The sequence below is a fragment of the Kickxella alabastrina genome (genome assembly GCF_025024165.1).
Source record: "Kickxella alabastrina strain RSA 675 chromosome Unknown BX661scaffold_1, whole genome shotgun sequence".
NCBI classification, from domain to species: Eukaryota; Fungi; Kickxellomycota; class Kickxellomycetes; order Kickxellales; family Kickxellaceae; genus Kickxella; species Kickxella alabastrina.
This window is the reverse complement of record NW_026251472.1, coordinates 994,128-1,019,073: the sequence shown is the minus strand read 5'-3', so window position 1 is coordinate 1,019,073 and position 24,946 is coordinate 994,128. Positions and strand designations below refer to the sequence as shown.

Below are 24,946 nucleotides of genomic sequence, written 5' to 3'. Positions count from 1 at the left end.
TTTGCTTTAATTGCTATGCGCCAGGATTAAACCAGCGTCGATGATTATTTTATGAACGCTGATGTCATCAAATGTCGTTTCTATTGTACGTCGGTGTCCTCAAGTACCATGAAGACGCAATGTCTTGTCCCGAAATGTAATAATTGCCAGGTCGGTAGATTAAGTATTGTGTAAAAGATAGCATCAGTCTTGGATTGAGTTACCATATCAATTTGTTGAGCAGTTTGATGATATAGAAGTGAGTGTTGATGTTGAGAATCGTGAAACAGATTCCCGCCTGCAGGCTAATAGATTTAATATGGACTAGATCATAGGGGCTCAAATCAGGCGCCACTATTGTCATCCAGACACATTTTCTGTCTTGAAATATGTGTGCACTGGCGTACACAAGCAAAGGCCACAACAATGGCATATCAGAGACCCAGGTTATTTCCATAATAACCAGTTCTCGCCAACGAAGTGCACAGCTGGCAGAGTGCACAGCGGAGGCAAGGGGACACATATATAAGCCTAGGCCGGTGCTGGTAGCACTTTAGAAACGCTGGTATCAAAACCCAATTATAAAATCACCCCCTACTTTTCTAATATTACTACAATAGTGCTCATACACCTTCTCCTCACAATACCAGTGGTTCAGTGGCAATAATGTACTCAGCGATCATTGTCCATTGTCACCAAAATATATCAAAAACCCAAGTAAATTAGAACACAGTATACATATAATACTGTTGCACAACCCAAAGATATGGAAGTGGATGTTGAGGTTGACAATCGCGAAACAAGTTTCCATCTGCATCCCGATTGATAGGGTATTAATTGGATTATACAGGCGAAAATTAGGGAGGCATCATAATTGTTGTGTTATAAATATATATATATATATTGAATAAATGAACTAAAAGAAAGCTAAGGGATGAACAGCCTCCACTGTTCATATTCATTGGTATTTATGCGTGTGTATGAATTCCCGCATATCCAAGTAGGGAATTAACTAGCGGTTGATTCATTAATCAATCGCCGGAGACAAGCCGCAATTTCTTGTATCACAATAATGATACCCAGACATGCTCCCCATTTTGAAATGCACACGCGTGAGTGCACACACGAAAACCACAACACTGACTTGCCAAGATACCGGTCTGCTCACAGGAGAACTAGTTCTCGCCAACGGAGGGGACAATTGGCAATGTGCACAACAAAGGCGACGAGGCACATATATAAGATGAGGCCGGCACTAGTAGTACTTTAAAAACATTAGTAATAAAAAACCCTTTATAAATCTACCCCTACTTTTCTAACACTAGACAACTAGTGCTTCTCACACCCCCTCTTACATAACACTGGTTATTGCATACAAAGTAAACTTATTAAAAACAAAACAAAGCAAAATGAAATGAGCTAAACAATAATCTATTTACGCTAAAAAAAACATTTTTATTATGCTGGGAAGGCGCCGCCACTGCCATATCGATCCCCTGACGCTCCATGTTGGTTCTCAAAGTCCTCGCGCGACCTCGGAAAGTCTTCACTGTTCAAAGCTGGAGCGCCTGGCGCATATGAGGCATCATCGCTGCTTGAAAAAACATTATTTCCATAGACCCCGCCAGTCCTAGGATTCTGATTCAACTGGTTCCATGCATCCTCAAGCTGTCTAGCGGCGTTCTCTTGCGGTTGTTGCTGATTCTGCTGCTGCGGGTTTTGTCTGCGTATCTTTTGCCAAGTGTCTTCGGGCTGTCCCTTTTCCCTGCGAATCTTGTCCCAAGTGGACAACTGGCGGTCATTATCCACGGAATCCACAGATATTCCAAAGTCGTGCATCCCAGGGTTTCCAAACTCATGGTGCTGCGAGTTCTGGGCGACATTCCTCGAATCTCCAAATCCAAAACCAGCCGCCCTTTCCTCCTGATCATTGACTGTAGACGGCGGCAAGTGTTTGAAATCCGGCTTATGCGGTACCACCCCCACGCGCCCCAACTCTGGGTGTTCCGGGTCCACCCCCCTGGAGCGCAAAATCTCATTCCTTACGTCCTTCATTGCCGCGGTAATATGCGGGTATTTTGTGGGATCGGAGAGCTCTCGGAGGCTGGTTATGGAGGAGTAACCCGAGGTTATGCTGGAGAAGAAGGCGCCGTTAAAAAATATCATTAGGCCGCGCATGGCGAGGGATTTGTTGCGCCGGGAGAGGTAGAAGCCGAGAGCGGAGCCGCCAAGCCCACCAAGGATACTGTAGATGCGGAAGCGGGTGCGCGCAGATTGGAGCGCCTGTCGTTCTTGCTCAGACAGTTGGCTCTTTAGCGACTGCTCGGTGATTACAGTGAATGGGTGAGGCATTTTTTAATTCAATTTTTTAAAACGAATAACTTTAGGAGATACAATAAAAGAAATAAAGAAATAAACGAGTTTTCCGATCGCTTTTTTAAACTTTTTTCATGGTTTTCCCCCAATCCTTGCACAACTATTGGAATGGTATATTTCTTTTGCTGTTTTCAAATTCTAGCCTTTTTTGTTTCATTTTTTTCGTCACACAAAAGCTAATAAATACTTTTTTCACATAAACATCCCAGCCTTGAATGACGTCTCATTTAAAAAACGATTTGGAAAGTGTTTACGGGTCGTCAATATACGGTGGTGGCGGGCAATTCACCGATGATAGCGACCTTCCAGAATACGCGCAGTTATGCCGACGACTCTTCCCTACGCTCCTCAGTGCCACACTCGACTATAATGATGATGGTAGTGAGGAGGAGGATATTGAACCGGAAGCTGAGGAGACCATAGCGCGGTACTTTAAGTACTTGACAGGACTTCCCCTGCCGTCTCTCAAAATGGAGCCGGCGCTGTTGCAGGGCGACCTACAGCGGGTGTCGGACGAGCTCACTGCGTTGCTCTTTAAAGAGAGCTTCAGCAACAGCAGCAGCGGTGGGAGTCTGGATCCGTTTGAGTCTAATCTCTCTCAGAAGCAGCAGCAACAGGTGGATATCGGCGACAAGCCCCTGTTTGGTGTCGTTGATGACATGAACAAGCTTGCGGTATCGACAACCTCGAAGCTTAGTGCGCAACTGGCCAAGACACAGGAAACATTGGGGCGATTAGAGACAGCGTGCGGGTTGTTTTCAGTGGAAATAGCAGACCTTGACCAGCGCGCTAAAGTTGTTCACCAGGTGCTGGACAAGCAGGATCTCATTACACGCATAGTCGAGCTGCCGCGCGTCATGCAGATGTGCGTGGCCGGCGGGTTCTATGAGGAGGCTGTGGAGATGGCCGAGCACGTGAAGGTGACCGGAGACAGGCTCGTCAGGGATATTTCCGAGGACATGCAGCTTGTGCCAAGGCAATCAAGGGCTTCAAGGGTGGTGAGAACGCAGGGTGCGCCGGATCAGCTGGCAGGGTTTGTAAGGATGATCCAGAAGCAGGTGCAGGCGGAGTACGAGGCTATGGTTCTGGGACTGTGTCGCGAACTCAGCTACACGCGCTGGGCTACGACAGTCAGCCCCCAGCAGCAGCAACAGCAGCAGGGTGGGATGAGTGGCAAAATGGATGGTGGGTATGAACGGTCAATGAGGCGGATGTCACAGATGACAAAGATTATGTCGATTCTGCGCAGCGTTGGGATGTTCTCCGAGAGCGAGCTGCGCATGCTGTACCTGCGGTCGCGGTGGCAGGCGTGGGGGACGACGGCAGACTCGCTCAGCGGCTTTGCGCCACAGGAATCGGCTGGTGCCAGCGGATTGGAGGCGTTTGGGCTGGAGGCATTTGGGCTTGGTACCCCTGCGATAAGCTCGCATGTGGTAAGCTCGCCTGCAATAGGGTCTCCCGCGGCGCAGCCACAGCGGGGGTCCGAGAGAGCCACCGGCGCAAGTTCGGCTGAAGTGGCGGCGTATTTGACAAAGTACATTGATGCGTTCTTCCAGTGGCTGGCCGAGGTCGACCAGCAGTACCAGACGCTGTTTCCGGAAAAGAAGCTCGCACCCTTGGGATCCACCGGGCTCACAGGGTCCACCGGACCCACCAGTGGCGGAAGCGATCCGTTCGCTGACCTAACCCTTTTCAGCTCGCGGCAGTTTCTCGCAGCGGTCATGCCGCTGGTGCCGCTGCTGACGGACGCCTCAGGCATTGCCGCGTTGGAATCTCTGCTGTCCATGCATGCACGGGCCCTTGCGCGCGCCAAAATAGATTTTGCAATGCCCTTCCTTGCGCACAGTCTGCGAGAGCGCGCGTTTATTAGCGTAGTTGGCACTGTCGAGGGGACAGTCGCTGGGATTTGTCAGACGATTTTGGCGCTGGATGTGTCTGCGGCAGGCGGGGGTGGGTCGGAGAGCGAGAGCGGCTGGGATCAGCTAGCTGCGCCGACGCGGCCATCCTTGGATGTTGGCCCGGAGTTTGGAGCTGGGCTGGTAGCGGCGGCAGAGGCGGCGGAGAACCCGGTGGAGTTTCTTGGTCGGCTGCGCGTGTCCCCAGTGGGTCTACTGCAGTATCCTGTGTTGGCGCAACTCCTGCATGCGTTCCGCGACAGCCTCCATGCGCTGCGCATCCTGGTGCTGGCCAGCGATGGCAGTGGAGGTGTGGAGGGTGAGGGTGAGGGTGAGGTGCTGGTACTGCTGAACATGGTGTCGGTGGTATTCGAGAGCGAGCTCATCCGGGTTGCTGAGGCTTTGAGATCGCTGGGCGAGCGGATTAGGATTGCAGCTGCGAATTCTAGGGCGGAGGTCAGAGAAAGCGTGCAAGCGGTGTTTGTGGATGCTTGCTTGGCGTTTACGTTTGGCCTGGCGAGACATGTGGCTGAGGTGTTTGAGGAGGTTGCGACGCTTAATGAGTCTGCGCATTTAGATTCCTCTTCTTTGTCGGGTGGGCTTGCGGCTGGCGATTTGACGACAGTCTTATATTCGGCTGATATTTACACGCCGCTGCTTGAGCATATTGCTGCCAATCCAGTCTAATTTTTTATTTTTGTCCCACGCTCGAAATATTTTAATGCTTGTTTATCAAAAGAAAAAAGCACATGGCAACAATAAAAGGGGATATTTAAAATGTACTTATAAATGCAAATGTAGTTTTTCTTTGTATCCATTTCTTCGTTTCTCTTCTTTATTTATTGTTTTTTATACACTCATTTTAGTTCTTTTCAGCCCAGTTATCAAGATTATTCAAATTTCAAATGGCATTATCCCAAGTTCTTCTCCCTCTTCGTTGCTCGCTTCCGACGATGCGTATTGGCGCAGGGCTCTTGGGAAAGGTAAGCGGACGATAACGACAAGTTAATCGTGTATTCAGCGTTTTTATTATAGCCGTGAGAAAATATTTTTTCTAATCGAATCAAATGCCTCTTTCTCTCTTTCCTTATTTATTTTTCAATTTTCCAATTTTACTTCATAGCGCGCAATGACGTCCAGCTCCAGCAGGAGCATCAAGAACATATGCGTAGTGGGTGCAGGCCAAATGGGCATGGGCATCGGACTAGTTGCCGCCCGCGTAGCCAAACTCAACGTTCAGTTCGTCGACAGCAATCCGGATCAAGTCCAGCGTGGTCTCGCCTTCCTCGACAGCCTCCTGATCAAAGACGTCACCCGCGGGCGCTGCACCGAGGACGAGCGCACCGAGGTTAAATCCCGGATCAGCTCAGCCCCAAGCATCAGCGAAATGAACACAGCCGATTTCGTCATCGAAGCTGTCTCAGAAAACGTCCAACTGAAACGCAAGATATTCCGCGAACTCTCTGAGAAACTACCCCAGGAGACCATCTTGGCGACGAACACATCGTCAATTAGTATTACAAAGATTGCGTCGGCTGCTAGGTGGCCGGAAAATGTCGTTGGGATGCATTTTATGAATCCTGTTCCGGTGATGAGGCTTGTTGAAATTATTCCTGGGCTGCAGACTTCCGGGGACACTCTGGATGCGACTCTGGAGCTGGCGCAGAGGATGGGGAAGACCACGACGATGTCGCAGGATGTCCCTGGGTTTATTGCCAACAGACTGCTGATGCCGTATATTAATGAGGCTATGGTTGCGCTGCAGGAGGGGATTGCAACTAGGGAGGATATTGACACGACCATGAAGCTTGGCACAAATACTCCTATGGGCCCACTTACGCTGGCTGACTTTATTGGCTTGGATACTTGCTTGGCTATAATGAAGGTGCTGCATGAGGAACTGGGTGACTCAAAGTACCGCCCGGCTGTGCTGCTGCAGAAATACGTCGATGCTGGGTGGCTGGGCGTCAAGTCTGGCAGGGGCATTTACGGGTACGAATCTAAAAAGTGAACTGGAATTTTTTTTACGTACCCATTTTGTTTCGTGCGCAGCCCGGTTTATCATGGCTGGGTTTCTTTTTTAAACGCGAAAATGAAATGGATATTATTATTTTCCAATAAAACTTTATTTTTAGTGGTTCGCTTAACACAGACACTGGAAAAGGGCGAAGAATGCTTGGTAAAACACCCCTGTCTCTGTACGTGCACTGGCCGTACTGCTCGTTCCTATGCCGCTTCTGCGCATTCTCCAAATCGCGCATCCCGTCGCAAGGCATCGACCACGCACGCATAACCTCGGCACTCGTGCGCGAGCTCCAAACCACTCTCTCCCCATACAAAAAAACCAGCGCCCTACACAGTATCTACTTTGGCGGCGGCACGCCATCGCTTGCGCGGCCACAGGATATCCACCAAATCATCGACCGCGCCAATCACCTGGTGCCGCTGATTCCAGGCGCCGAAATCACGCTTGAATCTAACCCGACACTAGCAGAGGTCGAAAAAATGCGCGGGTTTCGTGCCGCCGGTATTACCCGGTACTCTGTGGGCGTGCAGTCGCTGGATGACCGGACGCTTAGTGAAATGGGCCGCCTGCATACGGGCGCCGAGGGTCTGGCGGCAGTCGACCGCGCGCGCGAAGTGTTCCCAGGCAGCGTCACCTTTGATATGATCTACGGGTTCCCGCGGCAGACGCCAGATCAATGGCGGAATGAGCTGGAAACTGCGCTGACACATGCTGACCAGCATATTTCCATTTACCAATTGACTGTTGAACCTGGAACTCCACTGTTCAGGGACCAGCGTGCGCGCCGTATTGCACTTCCCGTGGATGACACGCAGGCGCGGATGCATGAGATCGCCGTGGAGGCCTGTGAGGACCACGGGTTTCGCCATTACGAGGTGTCCAGTTATGCGAAGCACCCGGCGGCACAGAGCAGACACAATATGGGGTACTGGAGCGGCCAATCGTACGTGGGTATTGGCCCCAGCGCGCATTCACGCTTTGTGGATCCAAGGGACAAACAGCTGCGCAGATCCGTGCGCTTACCAGATACTCGCCGGTGGATAGAGCTGTGCGAGGGCCCGGCTGCCCACGGCACCGCAACCATAGCGGATGTGACTATGGCAGAGGCGAAGGCGGAAATGGTTGTTTTTGGCCTGCGCATGATCGACGGCCTGGAGGACAGCGCCTTCCGCAGGCTGTCTGCCAATGATGGCAATGGACAGGGACTGGAGGACTTCTTGTGTATGGAAAAGGTACATTCGTATATCGAAATGCGGCTTTTGACATGGGACCCGGTCGTCGGTGTTTTGAAACCGACCGAACGCGGTCTGCAGGTCATTGACTCGGTTCTGCTTGATATTCTACCCGCCATGGAATAACTTATTTCGTTTTCACATGCTTGTGCTTTTTGATATATATATTTTTTTGGTTGTGCGCGTGTAAATAATGACGGTGTCTGCCACGTGCGCCCGCCTTGTCATTAATGTGCTTTCTTTTATTCATGTGCACATGAATAAAAGCGAAAAAGAACAATGCAAAAAACCCCCCACTAGCATTGAATATATGCCGGATCTAGGCCTCTCCTACGTTAGCAATTCTCGAGTCAAAGGCTTCTCTCTCCCTTTGTTCTCTACTAATTTTATTTATGATATTTGAAACCAAACTGTTCATTTTTTATAAAACCTTATAATTACACAAACTGGTCCGTGCGCACACACTCTCTTTGTCTTGTAAAAAACTACAATCTCGCTGAAACACAACACAACAACCATGGTCGCCGCTCTAAACAGCGACCTGTTTGCCAGAACAGTGACAGACAAGATCAACAACGCACTCTACCGACAGGTCCACAGCTTTCGGCACAAGCAGCTTGCACTCTTAACACGCTTGGTGCTCATATACGCGAGATATCAAAAGCCCATCCAGAGGTCCATTGTGGCGCTTATATGCCTTGCGCTGGCTGAACGTCTGCACAAAATGGTCCGGCTAGTGACATCCACCACCGAACGCAAATCAACAAACAGCAGCAATAAGGGCGGCGCATCCGCTGCAGGAACTCCACGGCGCGGTGGTGCACAGCTGGACAAGCAGTTTTTTGATAATCTCCGCCGACTCGTTTCCATAGTTGTTCCGGGCGTGGCCAGCCGGGAGTGCGCCATGCTGGCAGCGCACACTGTGCTGCTAGTGTTCCGTACATTTCTTTCGGTGGCCGTGGCGGCGCTGGACGGCCAGATTGTTAGTGCCTTGGTGCGCCTTCAGGGGCGCGAGTTCTTGTGGGGGATTGCGCGGTGGATGGGGATGGCTGTGCCGGCCACCCTGACCAACAGCCTGCTGACCTACCTGCAGAGCATACTGGCAATTAAGTTCCGCCAGAACCTGACCGAGCATGTTCACAAAAAGTATCTCGGCGGCAACACATACTATGCTGTGGGCAACCTCGATGACCGCGTGCGGAACGCTGACCAGCTGATTGCCGTGGATATTCGCAAGTTCTCGGAGTCCCTGGCCGCACTGTACTCCAACCTGGCCAAGCCCACTCTTGACGCTCTCGTATACAATGTCCAGCTGGCGCGCAGTTTGGGTGTCGAATCCTTGTTTGGTATTATGGTGATTATCCAGGCTTCCATGGCTATGATGCGTGCGCTGGCGCCGCCCTTTGGCCAGTTGGTCGCGCAGGAGCAGCGCCTCGAGGGCGATTTTCATTTCGCACACGCGCGGCTCATTGAGCACGCCGAAGAGATTGCGTTGTTCCGTGGACATGAGGCTGAGAAACTGACGATTGTCCATAGGTATACGCGGCTCGTGCGCCATGTCAACCGCATTGTTCGCTTGAACGTGTTTTACAGTATGCTGGAGGACTTTGTTGTCAAGTATTTCTGGGGCGCCGCTGGTTTAGTCGCCTGCGCTGCGCCGGTGTTTGCCAAGCGCCTTCCAGGCGCCGCCGCCGCAGCCACCGCCGCTACAGCTAGTTCTGGGGACCTTGGATCGCGCACGCGTGACTTTATCACCAATCGCCGTCTGCTGCTTAGCGGATCGGACGCGCTGGGTCGCATGATGTACTCGTACAAGGAGATTGTCGAGCTGGCCGGATACACCGAGCGCGTCACCGACTTGCTGACTGTTCTCGATGACGTTGTCGAGGGCCAGTACACCAAGACCAAGGTGGGCACTGCCGCCGCTCTTTCTGAAAAGAGCCCGGCAGCTCGTGGGCCCGACATTGTCTCGCAGCGCGGCCGTGTGGTCGAGAGCCCTGACGACGTTGAGTTCATTGGCGTACCGATCGTGTCGCCCAACGGCGATATGCTGGTAAACAGTTTGAGCTTCCACGTGACGCCTGGGCGCCACCTGCTGATCGTTGGACCCAACGGGTGTGGCAAATCGTCCATGTTCCGCATCCTCGGCGGACTGTGGCCAGTCTACAGCGGCACTGTGCGAAAGCCCAGCATGCGGCAGATATTTTATATTCCGCAGCGGCCCTACCTGCCCATTGGCACACTGCGCGACCAGCTTATCTACCCGGACACAGTGGCGGATATGGCGGCGCGGGGCACGACAGATGCGCAGCTGCTGGATATCCTGGAGGTCGTGCAGCTGCGCTACGTGGTTGAGCGCGAAGGCGGCTGGGATGCGGTCAAGCTGTGGAAGGACGCACTTTCGGGTGGCGACAAGCAGCGGATCGCTATGGCACGGCTGTTCTACCATCGCCCACAGTACGCCATCATGGATGAGTGCACGAGCGCAGTCAGCATGGATATTGAGCGCGCCATGTATACGCATGCGACGGAGCTGGGCATTACGCTGATGACTGTATCGCATCGCCAGTCGCTGTGGCAATACCACAATTATATTCTGCAGTATGATGGCCAGGGTGGTTATATGTTTTCCAAGCTGGATCCGGAGCGCCGCATTGCCTTGGTCGAGGAGAAACAGAATATTGAACAGCAGCTGGCGGATATAAAGGATCTGGAGGCGCGGTTGCAGGATTTGGAGATGCAGGCTGCGGCATATTAATAATTTTCTTTGAAATTTTTTTTACTCACATGCCCAGTATTTAATTTTTTATCATTTCACGATTTCTCTTTCCTTTCTTTCCTTTTCTTTTTTCTCTGTTTACTTTAAGTGTATTTTATTTATTTGTTTTAACAATTTCTCCTCAAAAAAATTATATAACAATCGCCAGAAATAGAATGTCATACGTTGAATTCGCCACGCAGCTTTCGAAACATGCCTGCACGCTCGCCTCCCTCATCCACCGGCACGCCTTCCCGCTCTGCAGCGACCTCCTCCACCGCACTAGCAATCAATACCCACTGTTAACCCACCTCACCCAACTACTCGGCGGCCCCACCACTCTTGCGTATGTTCTCGAGGCTATTCTCATTTACATAAGTGCTCGCATAACGCTTTTTGTGGTGAGATTCTTTAGTAATACGATCTATCGCTTGTTGCGGTTCCTGTTGATTGTGGGGGTGGTCGCGTTGGTGGTTTGCTTTGCGGCATATTATTATTTTGTTGAGGTGATGGGAGGTAGTGGGAAAGAACCGGTGGGGCTGGGTGGGAATGGGTTTTGGGTAAATCAGGCGATAGCGTTTGTTGGTCGGTTTGCTAGTGGCGTTTATGGACAGATACAGCAGCAGCAGCAACCTGTGAACTTTCAGTATAATTACCCTCCGGGATACTAACTGAAATAATGAAAAAAAATTATATAGGACAGTATTTTTCTTCTTCAAAATAGTGATTTATGAAATATATTATCTATTTACTTTATCCGCTTAACAGGTCTTTGTTTTGGAGGAGTCGTTTTTTTAAAACCAAGCTCGGGCTGATTTCCTCCTTCATCATCCTTTTCATTTCCAAAATCAATAGACACCAGCTTGTTCCGATCCACGCGTTGAAGACAGGTATCTGTGAACGCATAAGGACAATGTCTAATCCTCAACCCGCTCTCACCAGGCAACTCCACCACAGTATCCAAACACTCCAAAAACAGATCCAAAAACACTGACCTCTTTTTAAATTCCTCCGGGCCCTGTGCCTCCCTATACTGGGCAAACCTATTTCCCAGAATGATCAGCTGGGGGATCCTCTCCTTGAACCAATTCGCTCTTACGAGGTTTTCGTAGAGGAATTGCTCGCAATGCGGCATGTAAAACAATGTCCGACAGGAAACTGCCCTCTGGGCTTTCTCATTTATGGAAATCAGGGATACATTGAGTTTTCCCAGTGCTATGTGATCCTGGGCGGTCGTCGCTGGGTCAAATGCCAGAATAGGCAGGGTACCGAGGCCATGGTTGAGTTCGAGAATCAAGGCCAATTGCCATTGCGATACCGTAGAAGCCAGAGGTGAACCAAGTCCGTAGCATATTATTTCATCCGGGTTATGCTCGAGAAGTATATCTAGGTGAGGTTGGAGACTGGTGAGATATCCGCTAGTCCGGATGGTGTACCGCTTGGAGTCGATTTTGGATATGAGAGAGTCAATCGCTGCTGTGTTTGCAGATTGGGTTACGTCTTGGTGCTGGTGAATGGGTTTTGTGCGGCCGTTTTTTTTGGACAGTATTGCTGCGGTGGGTGTAGTTGATTCTGTTGATGTTGCTGCGTAGAGGCTGGTAGTATGGGTGGTACTGGTAGTTGGGTATGGGGCGGGGGTTTTATGTACTGCTCGGCCCCGCTTGGACTTGGCTGTAACTAGTGTGAATCCGTCGGTTTCGCCTGAACTCATTGTCTGCAATTTTTAATGGATTGAAATAAGAGAATGTGTTGAATTATTTTAAATAAATTTTTCTTTTTGGGTTTGAAAATAACAATAAAATGCTTTTTCCTTTGTTCCTGGATATTTATTTCGCGGTAATTTGTTTGATCAAATTAGGCATACAAAAAATATTTATCCCTTTTTTAATTTATGCGTGATTTTTTTAATAAAAAATGTGATATTTGATACATTTGTGTTGCCAGTGTTGCGTAGCCTGAGGACATGGAAGTGGATGTTGAGGTTGAGAATTGTGAAACAGATTCCCGCCTGCAGGCTAATAGATTTAATATGGACTAGATCATAGGGGCTCAAATCAGGCGCCACTATTGTCATCCAGACACATTTTCTGTCTTGAAATATGTGTGCACTGGCGTACACAAGCAAAGGCCACAACAATGGCATATCAGAGACCCAGGTTATTTTCATAATAACCAGTTCTCGCCAACGGAGTGCACAGCTGGCAGAGTGCACAGCGGAGGCAAGGAGACACATATATAAGCCTAGGCCGGTGCTGGTAGCACTTTAGAAACGCTGGTATCAAAACCCAATTATAAAATCACCCCCTACTTTTCTAATATTACTACAATATTGCTCATACACCTTCTCCTCACAATACCAGCGGTTCAGTGGCAATAATGTACTCAGCGATCATTGTCCATTGTCACCAAAATATATCAAAAACCCAAGTAAATTAGAACACAGTATACATATAATACATTGTTTACAATCTTGGTAGCAGGGAATAATGCATGTCGATGTTTTCTTACTAAATGTGGCTTTTTAACCAATAATTGAATGGAACTTTCTGGCACAGTATACCAAAACACACGAATAATGTTTTATTCGATTTGCAAATATGCAAAACATTTACTGCAACCATATAAGAATTTCATAAAAATATCATTATAAATAGTTGGCAAGGTCCAAGCAAAGTTAATAAAATAGTATCTTATAACCCATCATCTTATTTTCACTAGTTTTTAATTTACACTTACAAACAGCTGATTTTTACAAATATGTACTTTAAACCCCGTCGTATCGTTTAGCATTACTTCTGGTGGTAACCCAATCGGGAATATCAACATTCTTCTGCACGCTAACATTGTTCCCAAGACTGCCAATAACTTTCTCCAGTTGTGTACTGGCAGTAAGGGTTTTGGCTACGTGGGTAGCCCATTCCATCGCGTAATTCCCAGCTTTATGGTGCGGGGCGGTGCCTTTATAAATCGGGATGGTACTTGTGGCAAATCAATTAATGGCACACTATTTGAAGATGAAAACTTTATTCTCAAGCACGATGGTCCAGGCACTGTGGCTATTGCAAATGCTGGCCCAAATACCAATTGGCTCTCAGTTTTTTATCACTTTTGTGAAAACTGACTGGCTGGATAACAAGCATGTTGTCTTTGGCAAAGTCATTGAGGGTATGGACACTCAAGAGAATTGAGGCATATGGCAGCCAGTCAGGTGGTACCAGTAAACATGTCATTATATCTGACTGCCGCCAGCTCTCTTAAGATTTCCTTATTTTTCCTTGTTTTTGTTTTATTTGAGGTCCAACTTCATATAATGATTACTTTATAACTTATTTTGCAGCAGTCGCTGCACACATCAGTTAGTTGGAGTGTGCCAATTGCAACCTAGGCCAGATATCAGGGTGATACTAATTATTTTACTTTTCGTATAAAACTGTTGAATTCTATATTTAATAAAAATAAGCCTCTCTTTGCTCAATCACACAATGTCACCTTTTTAACCATTTCTTGAAACAAACCCTGAATTCATTGCGTGTCAGGGAATCGAGCTCAGATTACCATGTACATTTAACCACTCAAATGTCATTCAAATTGTGGCCTCTGAGCTTATCATTGATGCACAGGAAAAGCCAAAGGACACAGGGTGCTAGATCTGGTGGGTACGGTGGTGTTGCAGGTTGTTTTATCCCAATCAGTGAAATGTGGTCCAAGGTATATTTTGATTTGTGAGGTGGTGCAGTGTCCTGGTGAAGCACGTTTCTGTTGGGGTTGGCATTCTTGTGCATTTTTTCCACTTGATAACCATGGGATCTCTTGGCTGGTTGAGCCAACGACAATCAGCACCTTGTATATAATACAAAGGCACACAATCACAATTATTGTTGACTCCTTCTTTTCCAATGATCTTGGCTTGAGGACTGAGATAATAGATATATATTTTACACACTTTCTCGATCAGCTCAAATCAATGGTCCTTATTAAATGTGGGCCGACATTAAAGGACGCTTCTATTGTACATCGCCTTTGTACGTTAGTTTCCACTAATATTAACATGACAGCGCTCACTTGTATTAAAATGTTATAAATAGCAAGCTGGTAGACCAATATTCGAGAAGAAAGGGAATACAGCTTTATTTTTAATTGTCTTATTAGTAAGTAGTCAATAGCACCATTCACTACAACACCAACCATATGCCGTTTGATATGTGTTACACTACAGGTTTGCCCATCGTGGTAAATTATAATATTGAATATGTATTGATATGGTAACTCATGTGGTGCCCAACACACATTTCAAGCCACTATCTTCCCTTTTCAAGAATCAAGATTGCCCTCATGGCCACTATACACATTTCTGTTATTGCTGGCTGACATCAAGGAACACCATGATGTTTACAGCGCTGCCCACACAGCGCTGCCCCCCTTTTTCAGTTAAGTAATTTTTAAGACTTGAATATATCGATTTAGACCCACATTTTTATAGAGCACGACAACTCAACCCAAGACCGATGCTATCTTTTACACAATACTTAATCTACCGACCTGGCAATTATTACATTTCGGGACAAGACATTGCGTCTTCATGGTACTTGAGGACACCGACGTACAATAGAAACGACATTTAATGACACCAGCGTTTATAAAATAATCATCGACGCTGGTTTAATCCTGGTGCATAGCAATTAAAGCAAAAATACCATGTGCAGTCGGCTATGTCCGCCTTTGAAGTAAAAATAAAAGTATTTGCAATATAATTTGGATATAATATTAAATGAAAATGAAAATGGTAAAATAAACCTAAACATCATCGCTCTGCTCGCTAGCCTCGCTCGACCCTCCCGTGCGGCGTTGGTCGTCCAAAATCTCTCTGCAGCCATCGGCATATTTATCGAGAATGTCTACAAACTTCTTAGAAATCTCAGACGCTTTTTCTGCGCGCTTTTCAATTGGATCGATGCACTGGTAGGTGCGATTCTTTAGGAGTGATATGTGTCTTGCAAAGCTTGTGAGTCCAGATCGGGACACTGGCACAGATAAGTCGTCGTTAGTGTCATCATATACCCTCCGAACACGAGTTCCCACAAACTCTGGCCCGAATTCAGCATTATCGACAAGCGCAATGCGGAGATCATGTAGCAAATATTGAAGCAGTTCTATGCCTTCAATGTCTGGATTCAGGCAGCAAACGATATCGGAAAAGTCGCTACTGGAATGTAAATAAATGCGCTTCTTCATGGAAATATTTATATACGAACCAGGCATGTGCCACTCACAAATAAGCGGCTTAATTTCCTCACCCCAATTATCAACTTCTTTTGCGCGCCGAGTCTCTGTGCTAAACCCGAATGTCCCAAGCCAGGCCAAAACATAAATCAATGCTTCATAATCGTCGAGCACCGTGCGTCTGTTGCTGTTCTTCTCGAGGTTGTTCACGCTCATGAATGGAAGTGTGCCGATTTGTTCTTTTTGCGGCATCGTGTCTGGATCCTCGCAGTCAATTGCGTGGTCAAAATCAATCAACATGCCCTTGACGGCGCCACCCTCCATACGCCGGAACAGGAAGTTGCCTGTTGAGATATCGCGGTGCAATATATGGCAGTGCTCGGCAATGGCGCGGTGAGCGCGCATAGCATCGGCGACAGCGATAATCAGCTCTGGAACGGACTGGAGCTTATCAAGCGGCATGCCAATTGGCGATGTGGCAATGCGCTTGTGTGCGCACAGGGGCAGCTTCCGAATCTTCTCGCCAACTCTGACATCGTCAAAAAGATTGCCGAGAACACTGCGCGTCGTGTCCTTGGCAAATGTGTGGTCGCTGCAACTCTGGAATTCAACGCGACCACCGGCTTCGAGGAGTGGGTATGTACCCGCAAGCTCTGGATAGCGCTCGAGAGTATGTGTGATTTTGCGCAGGTGAGCGACCTCATCGCGCGCGTCCTTGTCGACACTACCATCGGCCACCTCGGTCCAAGCGTCCTTGATAAAAACAGTGCAGTTTTTGCTTCTGATGCGATTTTCTTTGGTTGGCTTCTTATCTGTTGCTAGAAAGCACCGCGTGAGCCGCCCAAACAAGTGACTAACCTCGACGACCATATGGTTACTGTAAAATGTGCGCTCAGAAGATCCAGAAGAACCGTCAGTTCCACCGCTGTTGCCCGTGCTGTCGGCGCTGTCCGTGGCAGCTGTGCCAGGAACCGTAATCTCCCAACAGTCAAGGCCTTGCAAGTACTTGATGGTTGGGTCGAAACCCAGCCGGTGGTCCTCGGCAAAGGACAAGTTAACAAACAGCCTGATGGCCTCGCCGCGGCCCGCCTTAGTGCGAATGTTCATGGTGTTGGAGACCAGAACAAAGTTGGAGCCAAACAAGTACACCCGGACAAAGCTGCCGCAAATAGTCAGGCCCCAAACAAAGCGCCGGTTGAGCTGTGCGCAAAAAATGCTGCGACAGTGCTTAGACAGCTGCAGCTCGGCGTCGTCCACATAATCCGACGACGACTCCTGCCTGACCTCGATGGCGGCAAACAGGCCGGCGTACCACTTATTGACGTAGACATCGTCGTCATCCTCAACAGGGTTTGTGCTGTCATCCAACGTTGCCTCGGGGCTGTCGGCTGCGGCGATGGCGATAGTGATCGGTGCAGGCTCGATGACCATGTCAGTCGGACCATTGACCTGCGTGTGCTCTGGCTCGACACCAACTGCAGCAGGCGGAATGAGCACTCGGCGTGGCTCGGGACGCCCGTGCTCTCCCTTGGCGTGCTGATGCAGCCCCTGAATAAGACAAGTGACAAACGAGATGAACGACCCGGCGCCCTTGCTCGCGCTGCTGCTGCTGCTGTCGCTGTCGCTGCTGCTGTCGCTGTCGCTGTCGCTGTCGCTGTCGCTGCTGCTGTCGCTGTCGCTGTCGCTGCTGCTGTCGCTTTCGTCGCCGCCAGATGTGTGTGTGCGCATCCACTTGGAAAACACGTTGTGGTTCTCCCTGAGCTTGCTCGCCAAATAAGCAATAGCGGCGTGTGTCGAGCGAGTCAGCCTAGCAGACCGAAGTGAGTCAGTGTTGATGAGCTCTTCCAAAATGGCCAAGTCGCCAGCCGGCGTGTGGTTCGAGCCAGAACCATGCCACTCCATAGCCCGGTGGATAGCCTCGGCAACCGTGGCCGCCCTCTGTTTGTAGCCCACAGTCAACGGGACTGCCAGTTCAACGACGCCAGGATGTGGTCCGCTAAGATGCCTCTTCAACTCGCGCATTGCCGGCTCCATGCGCTCAAATATATTTTGTCTTTCCAACGTGCTGACCTTGGCATCGATGCAAGTGTTGCCAGAGCGAGAGACGGATGCTGCACCGGCCTGCTCGTTGCTAGCCAGACTGTCCTCGTTTGCTGTGCTGCCCACTAATAAGATAAAAATAATATGATGTTAGTATGTTGTGAGCGCGCCAAAGCACTTTACGCTGGCTGCAGGCATGTTTGTCGGTCCTTATAATCATCTGCAAAATAAAAAGCACAACGAGCCACTTACTATCAGACGGCGTAGTGGGCGCAGGCTGGGTCTTAATTTCGCGCGAAGCAGTATTCTCCGTAAAAATATGGTTGACGTTGTTTTGCGGTGGTGCAGTGTTGACAGCATTATCCGCGCTTCTCTTCGCTCTCTTGCCGGAGGATGCCTGCTCGGAAGCCGCGTCCGCCTTTCTTTTTGTGTTTGTTGGCTGGGAAGGGTTCATGTGTTGCTTCGGCCGCTTTGTAGAAGCTGGCTGAGCACAGTCGTTTTGACAAACCCTCTTTCCCAAGACAACAGCGGACATGGCGAAGGTGGTAATAATGATAAGAAGGAAATGGGTGTGTGAGTGAATGTAGGAATATGGAAGCGAGACGCGAAGTGAAAGTGAATGAATTTAATAATGACAAATGAAAGCGTGAATTTGGGTTAAAGTGAATTGGTGAAAAGTGAAGAGAAAATTGTGCGAAAACAAGAGGAAAGAGAATGCTTTTAATATTGTTTGGACAACCGAAAACAAAACGTCTGCCCACGAATTCAAATATAAAAATTAATTTACAACAGGTTCGCGTGATTACTGATTGGGCAATCGCGAGCTGGATTTATTTTTGGCGGTAACTAAAATGATCTACGCGACATATGGATATTGTATATGAATATAGAATATGGCCATGTCCCACTTCGAGCCAGGCGAAAAAGAGCCCGCTGGAGCTTTTTTCTTGCTGATGCGCTCAACACACGGCCAGCCGAACCCACTGCTATGTACAATGCGCCCACACTACACTTACAGCCAAACAACTGCCCACCCATCTGCCACACCGGCTAATCTGCTTACCAATGCACAGGAATAGCTTCAATCTCTCATATGGCAGTATCTGCTCATGCCCCCGAGTTTTATTAAAATTTTCACTAATGTTTTGTAATACAATCGCTCCAAGCCATTGTGCCAAAAAATAGAGAATGGCACATAGGATATAGAATAAGCACAAATAATTTAATTTTTTTTGTTATTGTTGCAATTGGGTTTGAATGGCCTGGCTCTGGCAACAGGTTGGACAATGGCTTAGACATTGAGCTAAGCCATTACCGTCACGCTGCAAATTGAACCAGGATTTTGCTTGTGCCAGCAGGGTTTGTTTACATGCTGTGGAAAGAAGAAAGCCTGGTATGGCAAAACTGAAGTGCAGCAACTGACTTTGTTTCATTAAGATTGCACATTTTATATTGTACTCAGCTATCTTTATTTACAAGAAAATGACCGTAAAAAGAATGGGCGAAAGTGGGGTTAGCGATGAAGGCGCAGGCCACAGTGCGCGTAACCATCAGCTAATCCCGCCGGCTCGAAAAATTCAAAAAAAGTGTAAGTACATGTAAACAATTATTAACACACATTATAATATAAATTGGGGTTGTATTTTAAAAACTAATATGCATATTATTTCAATTTTGATGTTATTTATTTTGTGCATTTTTGTTTTATTTTTAGCTGGTACGCCCCAGAAAAAAAAAGACGCACTTAACCCGCCAAAAAACACGCCCATCAAGGCCTCCACCGGGAACGCGAATACCAATTCTACTCTTGGTTTATCGGCAACGCATATTTCAAATGCGCACAAGGAGGAGGCCAAGCGTGGCTTTAGGGACCATGTTTTCGGCCCTTTTGCCAAAGTGCTTGGTTTGGCGGTGCCGCAGTCTAAAAGGCACCAGGAGGAGGCAGAAAATGTTGCTGGCATTGTCTGCAAAGTAATGGACATATTTGCAAATATGCCTAACACACCCGATGATGCAAGACAGCTGAAACAGCTTCTGCATCCATTGCTTATGCAAGACAATGGCTTGGAGCAGCATACTTCTCTTGAAAGCCCTGACGACTTCATGTCCCTCTTGTCCAAGCTGCGCGAGCACAGCATGGCATATTCAGACTGGACAAGCAAGGTCAGCCCGTTTACAAGCAAGGTGCAGGGCAATGAGAGGTCAATGTATCCATGCATCACCGCCCTCCTTTGCTTTATTGCACGTGCCATCCAGTGGCTGGATCAGCACAAAACGCCGAGTGGAAACCAGTCACTGCTTCGTCGGCTAGTTCTGCCCTCATGTACAGCCGACACTGTGTTGGAGGATGCACAGGATGCAGAGCGCATTGACATTGGTGTCGAGCTCAAGCCTCGAGATGCTCCTGTTTGCGACACAGTCTTCAAGTGGAAGAATGTTGCAAAGCTTACTCGCGCATCTGCAGGAAAGGTGTGGTATAGTTCGCTCTTTGGCATTATAGAAGCCAAAACAGGGTCGTCTGCCGCCGACAAACTGGGTGCTGCATCCCAAGTCCTGCGGTATATTCGCAATGTCCATGCCAATCAGCATGACCGGCGTTTCCCATGGGGCTGGACAATTTGCGGGAGCGTAATTTCTGCTTACGTTTTTGGGCCCCACTACGTCCTCCAGTCCCACGAGTTCGACATCCGGACAAAGCCTGGGCTGCGAGAATTTGTGCATGTAATTGCCAATTACTCGTACACGGAGGATTACCGGCTGGGATATGACCCGACGCTCAAGTACCTGGCAGACATCCGCTGCTACCAAATCAAAGTCCCAATAGCACTATGCGATGACAACAATGGTGGCAGCAGTAGCAGCGGTGGCAGTAGTATCAGCGGCGGTAACAATAGCGGCAGCAGAAATAGTGGCAGAGATGGAAAAAATAGCGCCAGCGGAAACAATAGCGGGAGCAGAAATAGCGGCAGAGATGGAAAAAATAGCGCCAGCGGAAACAATAGCGGGAGCAGAAATAGCGGCAGAGATGGAAAAAATAGCGCCAGCGGAAACAATAGTGGCACCGAAAACAATAGCGGCGGCGAAAACAATAGCGGCAGTGGTTGCAGTGGTTTTCCAAAACCCAAGTGGAACACCTATTACAGTAATGATCTAGTTATTGTATCCGACCAGCCATTTGGGAAGCGAACACGGTGCTTTTTAGCAACAGATGTCAGGCCAACCGACAAAAGGCCCATCACTCGGGATGATTGCCATGTGATAATCAAGGACTCCTGGACCGAAGTGGCTGATGGCAACGATGAGGACATGCGCGACGAGGTCGCTCACCTACGCAAAATCACACAGACTCTCAAGAGCCACCCAGAGCTTGCAGGCACATACCCGGTCCTCATAGCCGGCGGTCGAGTTGAATTCCAGAGTTGCAGTGACAACACATTTGCAGAGGACAACACATTTGCAGAGGACAACACATTTGCAGAGGACAACACATTTGCAGAGGACAACACATTTGCAGAGGACAACACATTTGCAGAGGACACAACGCGCAGTGTTCTTGGCGATCTTTTTGACGATGTCCGGGTTGGTGAGAAGATTCAGAAGATTCCCCTGCGTGCACACAAGCGCATTGCTATGTCGCCAATTGGTCTGCCTCTCAACGAGCTAAAGACCATTAAAGAGCTAATCATTGTTTGTGCCGATGCTATGCGTGCTCACCACACCATTGCCGAGAACTGCCATATATTTCACCATGACATATGTCCGAAAAACATATTATTTCGGCGTATGATGGATGGCACCGTCAAGGGCATGTTGATCGATTATGACCATGCCATCAACCTCGATTCGCAGAGTCGTACAGTTCGCAGTGAGCGCTCCGGAACACTCCAGTTCCTCCCTATCAATGACCTGGAGGGGAACAACAACACGCGCACAGTACTCGACGATTGCGAAGCATTGATTTATGTTTTGGCCTGGCTTGGAACATTCGGATTTAGCACGGAGACTCTACGCGCAAAAAAAGTGGATTGTTGGGGTGAGGAAATTAAGCCGCTTATTTGCGAGTGGCACATGTCTGGTCCGTACATAGCTATTGCTAAGAAGAAGCGCACATATCTAAATTCCAGTGACGGCTTATCTGATATTGTTTTCTGCCTGAATCCAGATATTGAAGACATAAAACTGCTTCAATGTTTGCTACATGATCTCCGCACTGCGCTTGTCGATAATGCTGAATTCGGGCCAGAGTTTGTGGGAACTCGTGTTCGGAGGGTGTATGATGACACTAACGACGACTTATCTGTGCCAGTGTCCCGACCTGGACTCACAAGCTTTGCAAGACACGCATTACTCCTAAAGAATCGCACCTACCAGTGCATCGATCCAATTGAAAAGCGTGCAGAAAAAGCGTCTGAGATTTCTAAGAAGTTTGTAGACATTCTCGATAAATATGCCGATGACTGCAGAAAGATTTTGGACGACCAACGCCGCACGGGAGGGTCGAGCGAGGCTAGCGAGCAGAGCGATGATGTTTAGGTTTATTTTACCATTTTCATTTTCATTTAATATTATATCCAAATTATATTGCAAATACTTTTATTTTTACTTCAAAGGCGGACATAGCCGACTGCACATGGTATTTTTGCTTTAATTGCTATGCGCCAGGATTAAACCAGCGTCGATGATTATTTTATGAACGCTGATGTCATCAAATGTCGTTTCTATTGTACGTCGGTGTCCTCAAGTACCATGAAGACGCAATGTCTTGTCCTGAAATGTAATAATTGCCAAGTCGGTAGATTAAGTATTGTGTAAAAGATAGCATCAGTCTTGGATTGAGTTACCATATCAATTTGTTGAGCAGTTTGATGATATAGAAGTGAGTGTTGATGTTGAGAATCGTGAAACAGATTCCCGCCTGCAGGCTAATAGATTTAATATGGACTAGATCATAGGGGCTCAAATCAGGCGCCACTATTGTCATCCAGACACATTTTCTGTCTTGAAATATGTGTGCACTGGCGTACACAAGCAAAGGCCACAACAATGGCATATCAGAGACCCAGGTTATTTTCATAATAACCAGTTTTCGCCAACGGAGTGCACAGCTGGCAGAGTGCACAGCGGAGGCAAGGAGACACATATATAAGCCTAGGCCGGTGCTGGTAGCACTTTAGAAACGCTGGTATCAAAACCCAATTATAAAATCACCCCCTACTTTTCTAATATTACTACAATATTGCTCATACACCTTCTCCTCACAATACCAGCGGTTCAGTGGCAATAATGTACTCAGCGATCATTGTCCATTGTCACCAAAATATATCAAAAACCCAAGTAAATTAGAACACAGTATACATATAATACTGTTGCACAACCCAAAGATATGGAAGTGGATGTTGAGGTTGACAATCGCGAAACAAGTTTCCATCTGCATCCCGATTGATAGGGTATTAATTGGATTATACAGGCGAAAATTAGGGAGGCATTACATTGATGCCCAAACATGCTCCCCATTCTGCAATGCACACGCATGAGCGTACACGCACGAAAACCACAACATTGACTTCCCAAGATACCGGTCTGCTCGCAGAAGATCCAGTTCTCACCAACGGAGCGCACAATTGACAATGGGCACAACAAAGGCGACAGGGCACATATATAAGATGAGGCTGGCCCCTAGCAGTACTTTAGAAACATCAGTAATAAAACCTTTTATAAAATCACCCCTAACTTTTAACACTAGACAACTAGTGCTCCTCACACCCCCCTCTTACTATAACACCATCTTATTTTCACTAGTTTTTAATTTACACTTACAAACAGCTGATTTTTACAAATATGTACTTTAATCCCCGTCGTATCGTTTAGCATTACTTCTGGTGGTAACCCAATCGGGAATATCAACATTCTTCTGTACGCTAACATTGTTCCCAAGACTGCCGATAACTTTCTCCAGTTGTGTACTGGCAGTAAGGGTTTTGGCTACGTGGGTAGCCCATTCCATCGCGTAATTCCCAGCTTTATGGTGCGGGGCGGTGCCTTTATAAATCGGGATGGTACTTGTGGCAAATCAATTAATGGCACACTATTTGAAGATGAAAACTTTATTCTCAAGCACGATGGTCCAGGCACTGTGGCTATTGCAAATGCTGGCCCAAATACCAATGGCTCTCAGTTTTTTATCACTTTTGTGAAAACTGACTGGCTGGATAACAAGCATGTTGTCTTTGGCAAAGTCATTGAGGGTATGGACACTCAAGAGAATTGAGGCATATGGCAGCCAGTCAGGTGGTACCAGTAAACATGTCATTATATCTGACTGCCGCCAGCTCTCTTAAGATTTCCTTATTTTTCCTTGTTTTTGTTTTATTTGAGGTCCAACTTCATATAATGATTACTTACTGATGTGTGCAGCGACTGCTGCAAAATAAGTTATATAGTTGGAGTGTGCCAATTGCAGCCTGGACCAGATATTTCATAATAATCAAGTGGGAAAGTGATGATCTACTGATTTGTCGGGCGGAAATAGTAAAGAAAAGTGGATGAGGGGAGTGAAAGTTGAAAATAAAATGTGATTATCTTTTATTCACATTATCTCCACAAACACAAATAAAAATGACAAACCTTTCTTTGCTTCTTTAGATTTTTTTGTCTTCAAATAATTATATTATATTATATTATATTACTAAATTTAGTTAAGCTATGCTCATTGCCACCAGAACTCTTACCACTGTGGCCAAGCAGGTCGCTCGCAGCAGCAGCGTGCTGGGTAGCATCCGTACCAAGCATACTGTCCCTGATCTCGACTACGACTACAACGAGCTGGAGCCTGTTATTTCGGCCAAAATTATGAAGCTGCACCACGACAAGCACCATGCAACCTATGTCGCCAACCTGAACGTTGCTGAGGAGAAGTTCCTCGCCGCACAGGCCAAAAACGACATTGCCGGCCAAGTGGCTCTGCATTCGGCTATTAACTTTAACGGTGGTGGCCACGTCAACCATACGATCTTCTGGAAAAACCTTATTGGCGAGAAAAACGGCGGCGGCCAGTTGCATGAGAGTGCTCTGAAGCAAAAGATCATCGAGCAGTATGGGTCGTTGGACCAGCTGACGCAGGTGGTTAACGGAAAGACAGCGGGCATTTTCGGATCCGGATGGGGATGGCTGACGCTCAACCCCAAGGGCCAGCTGGACGTCATTACGACGGCCAACCAGGACATGCCCTCGTCAGTCGGGCACGTCCCCCTGCTTGGTGTAGATGCCTGGGAGCACGCATATTACCTAGATTACAACAACGTCAAGGTCGATTACTTTAAGAACATCTGGCGTGTCATCAACTGGAAGGACGTGGCCAAACGCTACGACGATGCCGTGTCCCAGATCAAGAACTAGGAGTCAAGAGTCGGTTTTTCGTTGT

The 24,946-nt window shown here is 47.9% G+C and overlaps 14 protein-coding genes across 14 annotated transcripts; 11 read left to right on the top strand and 3 right to left on the bottom strand.

Moving 5' to 3' along the window:
• Positions 1 to 1,325: 1,325 nt before the first annotated feature.
• Positions 1,326 to 2,398, bottom strand: BX661DRAFT_175564 (uncharacterized protein). Its single transcript, XM_051534108.1, has one exon. The coding sequence runs from the start codon at positions 2,329 to 2,331 to the stop codon at positions 1,438 to 1,440; it is 894 nt and encodes a 297-aa protein (XP_051395199.1). The 5' UTR covers positions 2,332 to 2,398; the 3' UTR covers positions 1,326 to 1,437.
• Positions 2,399 to 2,468: 70 nt separating this feature from the next.
• On the top strand, positions 2,469 to 5,058 carry BX661DRAFT_175563 (uncharacterized protein). The gene has a single exon (XM_051534107.1). The coding sequence runs from the start codon at positions 2,571 to 2,573 to the stop codon at positions 4,935 to 4,937; it is 2,367 nt and encodes a 788-aa protein (XP_051395198.1). The 5' UTR covers positions 2,469 to 2,570; the 3' UTR covers positions 4,938 to 5,058.
• Positions 5,059 to 5,379: 321 nt separating this feature from the next.
• Positions 5,380 to 6,261, top strand: BX661DRAFT_139547 (3-hydroxyacyl-CoA dehydrogenase; the record flags this gene model as incomplete). The annotated part of the gene is made up of 1 exon (XM_051532801.1): positions 5,380 to 6,261. One exon carries the CDS (start codon positions 5,380 to 5,382, stop codon positions 6,259 to 6,261), a length of 882 nt encoding a protein of 293 aa, XP_051395197.1.
• An 81-nt stretch (positions 6,262 to 6,342) lies between these two features.
• Positions 6,343 to 7,750, top strand: BX661DRAFT_5377 (uncharacterized protein). Its single transcript, XM_051539247.1, has one exon. The coding sequence runs from the start codon at positions 6,423 to 6,425 to the stop codon at positions 7,632 to 7,634; it is 1,212 nt and encodes a 403-aa protein (XP_051395196.1). The 5' UTR covers positions 6,343 to 6,422; the 3' UTR covers positions 7,635 to 7,750.
• Positions 7,751 to 7,811: 61 nt separating this feature from the next.
• Positions 7,812 to 10,378, top strand: BX661DRAFT_175560 (ABC transporter transmembrane region 2-domain-containing protein). The gene has a single exon (XM_051534106.1). It carries the CDS (start codon positions 8,026 to 8,028, stop codon positions 10,264 to 10,266), a length of 2,241 nt encoding a protein of 746 aa, XP_051395195.1. The 5' UTR covers positions 7,812 to 8,025; the 3' UTR covers positions 10,267 to 10,378.
• On the top strand, positions 10,379 to 10,989 carry BX661DRAFT_175559 (uncharacterized protein). The gene has a single exon (XM_051534105.1). The coding sequence runs from the start codon at positions 10,443 to 10,445 to the stop codon at positions 10,935 to 10,937; it is 495 nt and encodes a 164-aa protein (XP_051395194.1). The 5' UTR covers positions 10,379 to 10,442; the 3' UTR covers positions 10,938 to 10,989.
• Position 10,990: 1 nt separating this feature from the next.
• BX661DRAFT_175557 (uncharacterized protein) lies at positions 10,991 to 12,056 on the bottom strand. The gene has a single exon (XM_051534104.1). It carries the CDS (start codon positions 11,975 to 11,977, stop codon positions 11,015 to 11,017), a length of 963 nt encoding a protein of 320 aa, XP_051395193.1. The 5' UTR covers positions 11,978 to 12,056; the 3' UTR covers positions 10,991 to 11,014.
• A 346-nt stretch (positions 12,057 to 12,402) lies between these two features.
• Positions 12,403 to 13,739, top strand: BX661DRAFT_208938 (cyclophilin-like domain-containing protein; the record flags this gene model as incomplete). Its single annotated transcript, XM_051538685.1, has 4 exons — positions 12,403 to 12,422; positions 13,054 to 13,318; positions 13,362 to 13,421; positions 13,447 to 13,739. 4 exons carry the CDS (start codon positions 12,403 to 12,405, stop codon positions 13,522 to 13,524), a joined length of 423 nt encoding a protein of 140 aa, XP_051395192.1. The 3' UTR covers positions 13,525 to 13,739.
• Positions 13,740 to 15,020: 1,281 nt separating this feature from the next.
• Positions 15,021 to 15,851, bottom strand: BX661DRAFT_175554 (uncharacterized protein). Its single transcript, XM_051534103.1, has one exon. It carries the CDS (start codon positions 15,808 to 15,810, stop codon positions 15,061 to 15,063), a length of 750 nt encoding a protein of 249 aa, XP_051395191.1. The 5' UTR covers positions 15,811 to 15,851; the 3' UTR covers positions 15,021 to 15,060.
• A 1,240-nt stretch (positions 15,852 to 17,091) lies between these two features.
• Positions 17,092 to 18,237, top strand: BX661DRAFT_175551 (uncharacterized protein). The gene is made up of 2 exons (XM_051534102.1): positions 17,092 to 17,651; positions 17,779 to 18,237. Exons 1-2 carry the CDS (start codon positions 17,377 to 17,379, stop codon positions 18,101 to 18,103), a joined length of 600 nt encoding a protein of 199 aa, XP_051395190.1. The 5' UTR covers positions 17,092 to 17,376; the 3' UTR covers positions 18,104 to 18,237.
• Positions 18,238 to 19,217: 980 nt separating this feature from the next.
• BX661DRAFT_175549 (uncharacterized protein) lies at positions 19,218 to 20,000 on the top strand. The gene has a single exon (XM_051534101.1). The coding sequence runs from the start codon at positions 19,586 to 19,588 to the stop codon at positions 19,835 to 19,837; it is 252 nt and encodes an 83-aa protein (XP_051395189.1). The 5' UTR covers positions 19,218 to 19,585; the 3' UTR covers positions 19,838 to 20,000.
• A 1,309-nt stretch (positions 20,001 to 21,309) lies between these two features.
• BX661DRAFT_175545 (uncharacterized protein) lies at positions 21,310 to 22,099 on the top strand (the record flags this gene model as incomplete). The annotated part of the gene is made up of 1 exon (XM_051534100.1): positions 21,310 to 22,099. One exon carries the CDS (start codon positions 21,310 to 21,312, stop codon positions 22,057 to 22,059), a length of 750 nt encoding a protein of 249 aa, XP_051395188.1. The 3' UTR covers positions 22,060 to 22,099.
• Positions 22,100 to 23,308: 1,209 nt separating this feature from the next.
• Positions 23,309 to 24,000, top strand: BX661DRAFT_175542 (uncharacterized protein). Its single transcript, XM_051534099.1, has 2 exons — positions 23,309 to 23,648; positions 23,702 to 24,000. Exons 1-2 carry the CDS (start codon positions 23,580 to 23,582, stop codon positions 23,792 to 23,794), a joined length of 162 nt encoding a protein of 53 aa, XP_051395187.1. The 5' UTR covers positions 23,309 to 23,579; the 3' UTR covers positions 23,795 to 24,000.
• Positions 24,001 to 24,225: 225 nt separating this feature from the next.
• On the top strand, positions 24,226 to 24,921 carry BX661DRAFT_138427 (putative SOD2-superoxide dismutase precursor, mitochondrial; the record flags this gene model as incomplete). Its single annotated transcript, XM_051532720.1, has 1 exon — positions 24,226 to 24,921. A coding segment is annotated over one exon (696 nt), but the record flags the coding sequence as incomplete, so codon positions are not given.
• Positions 24,922 to 24,946: the final 25 nt, after the last annotated feature.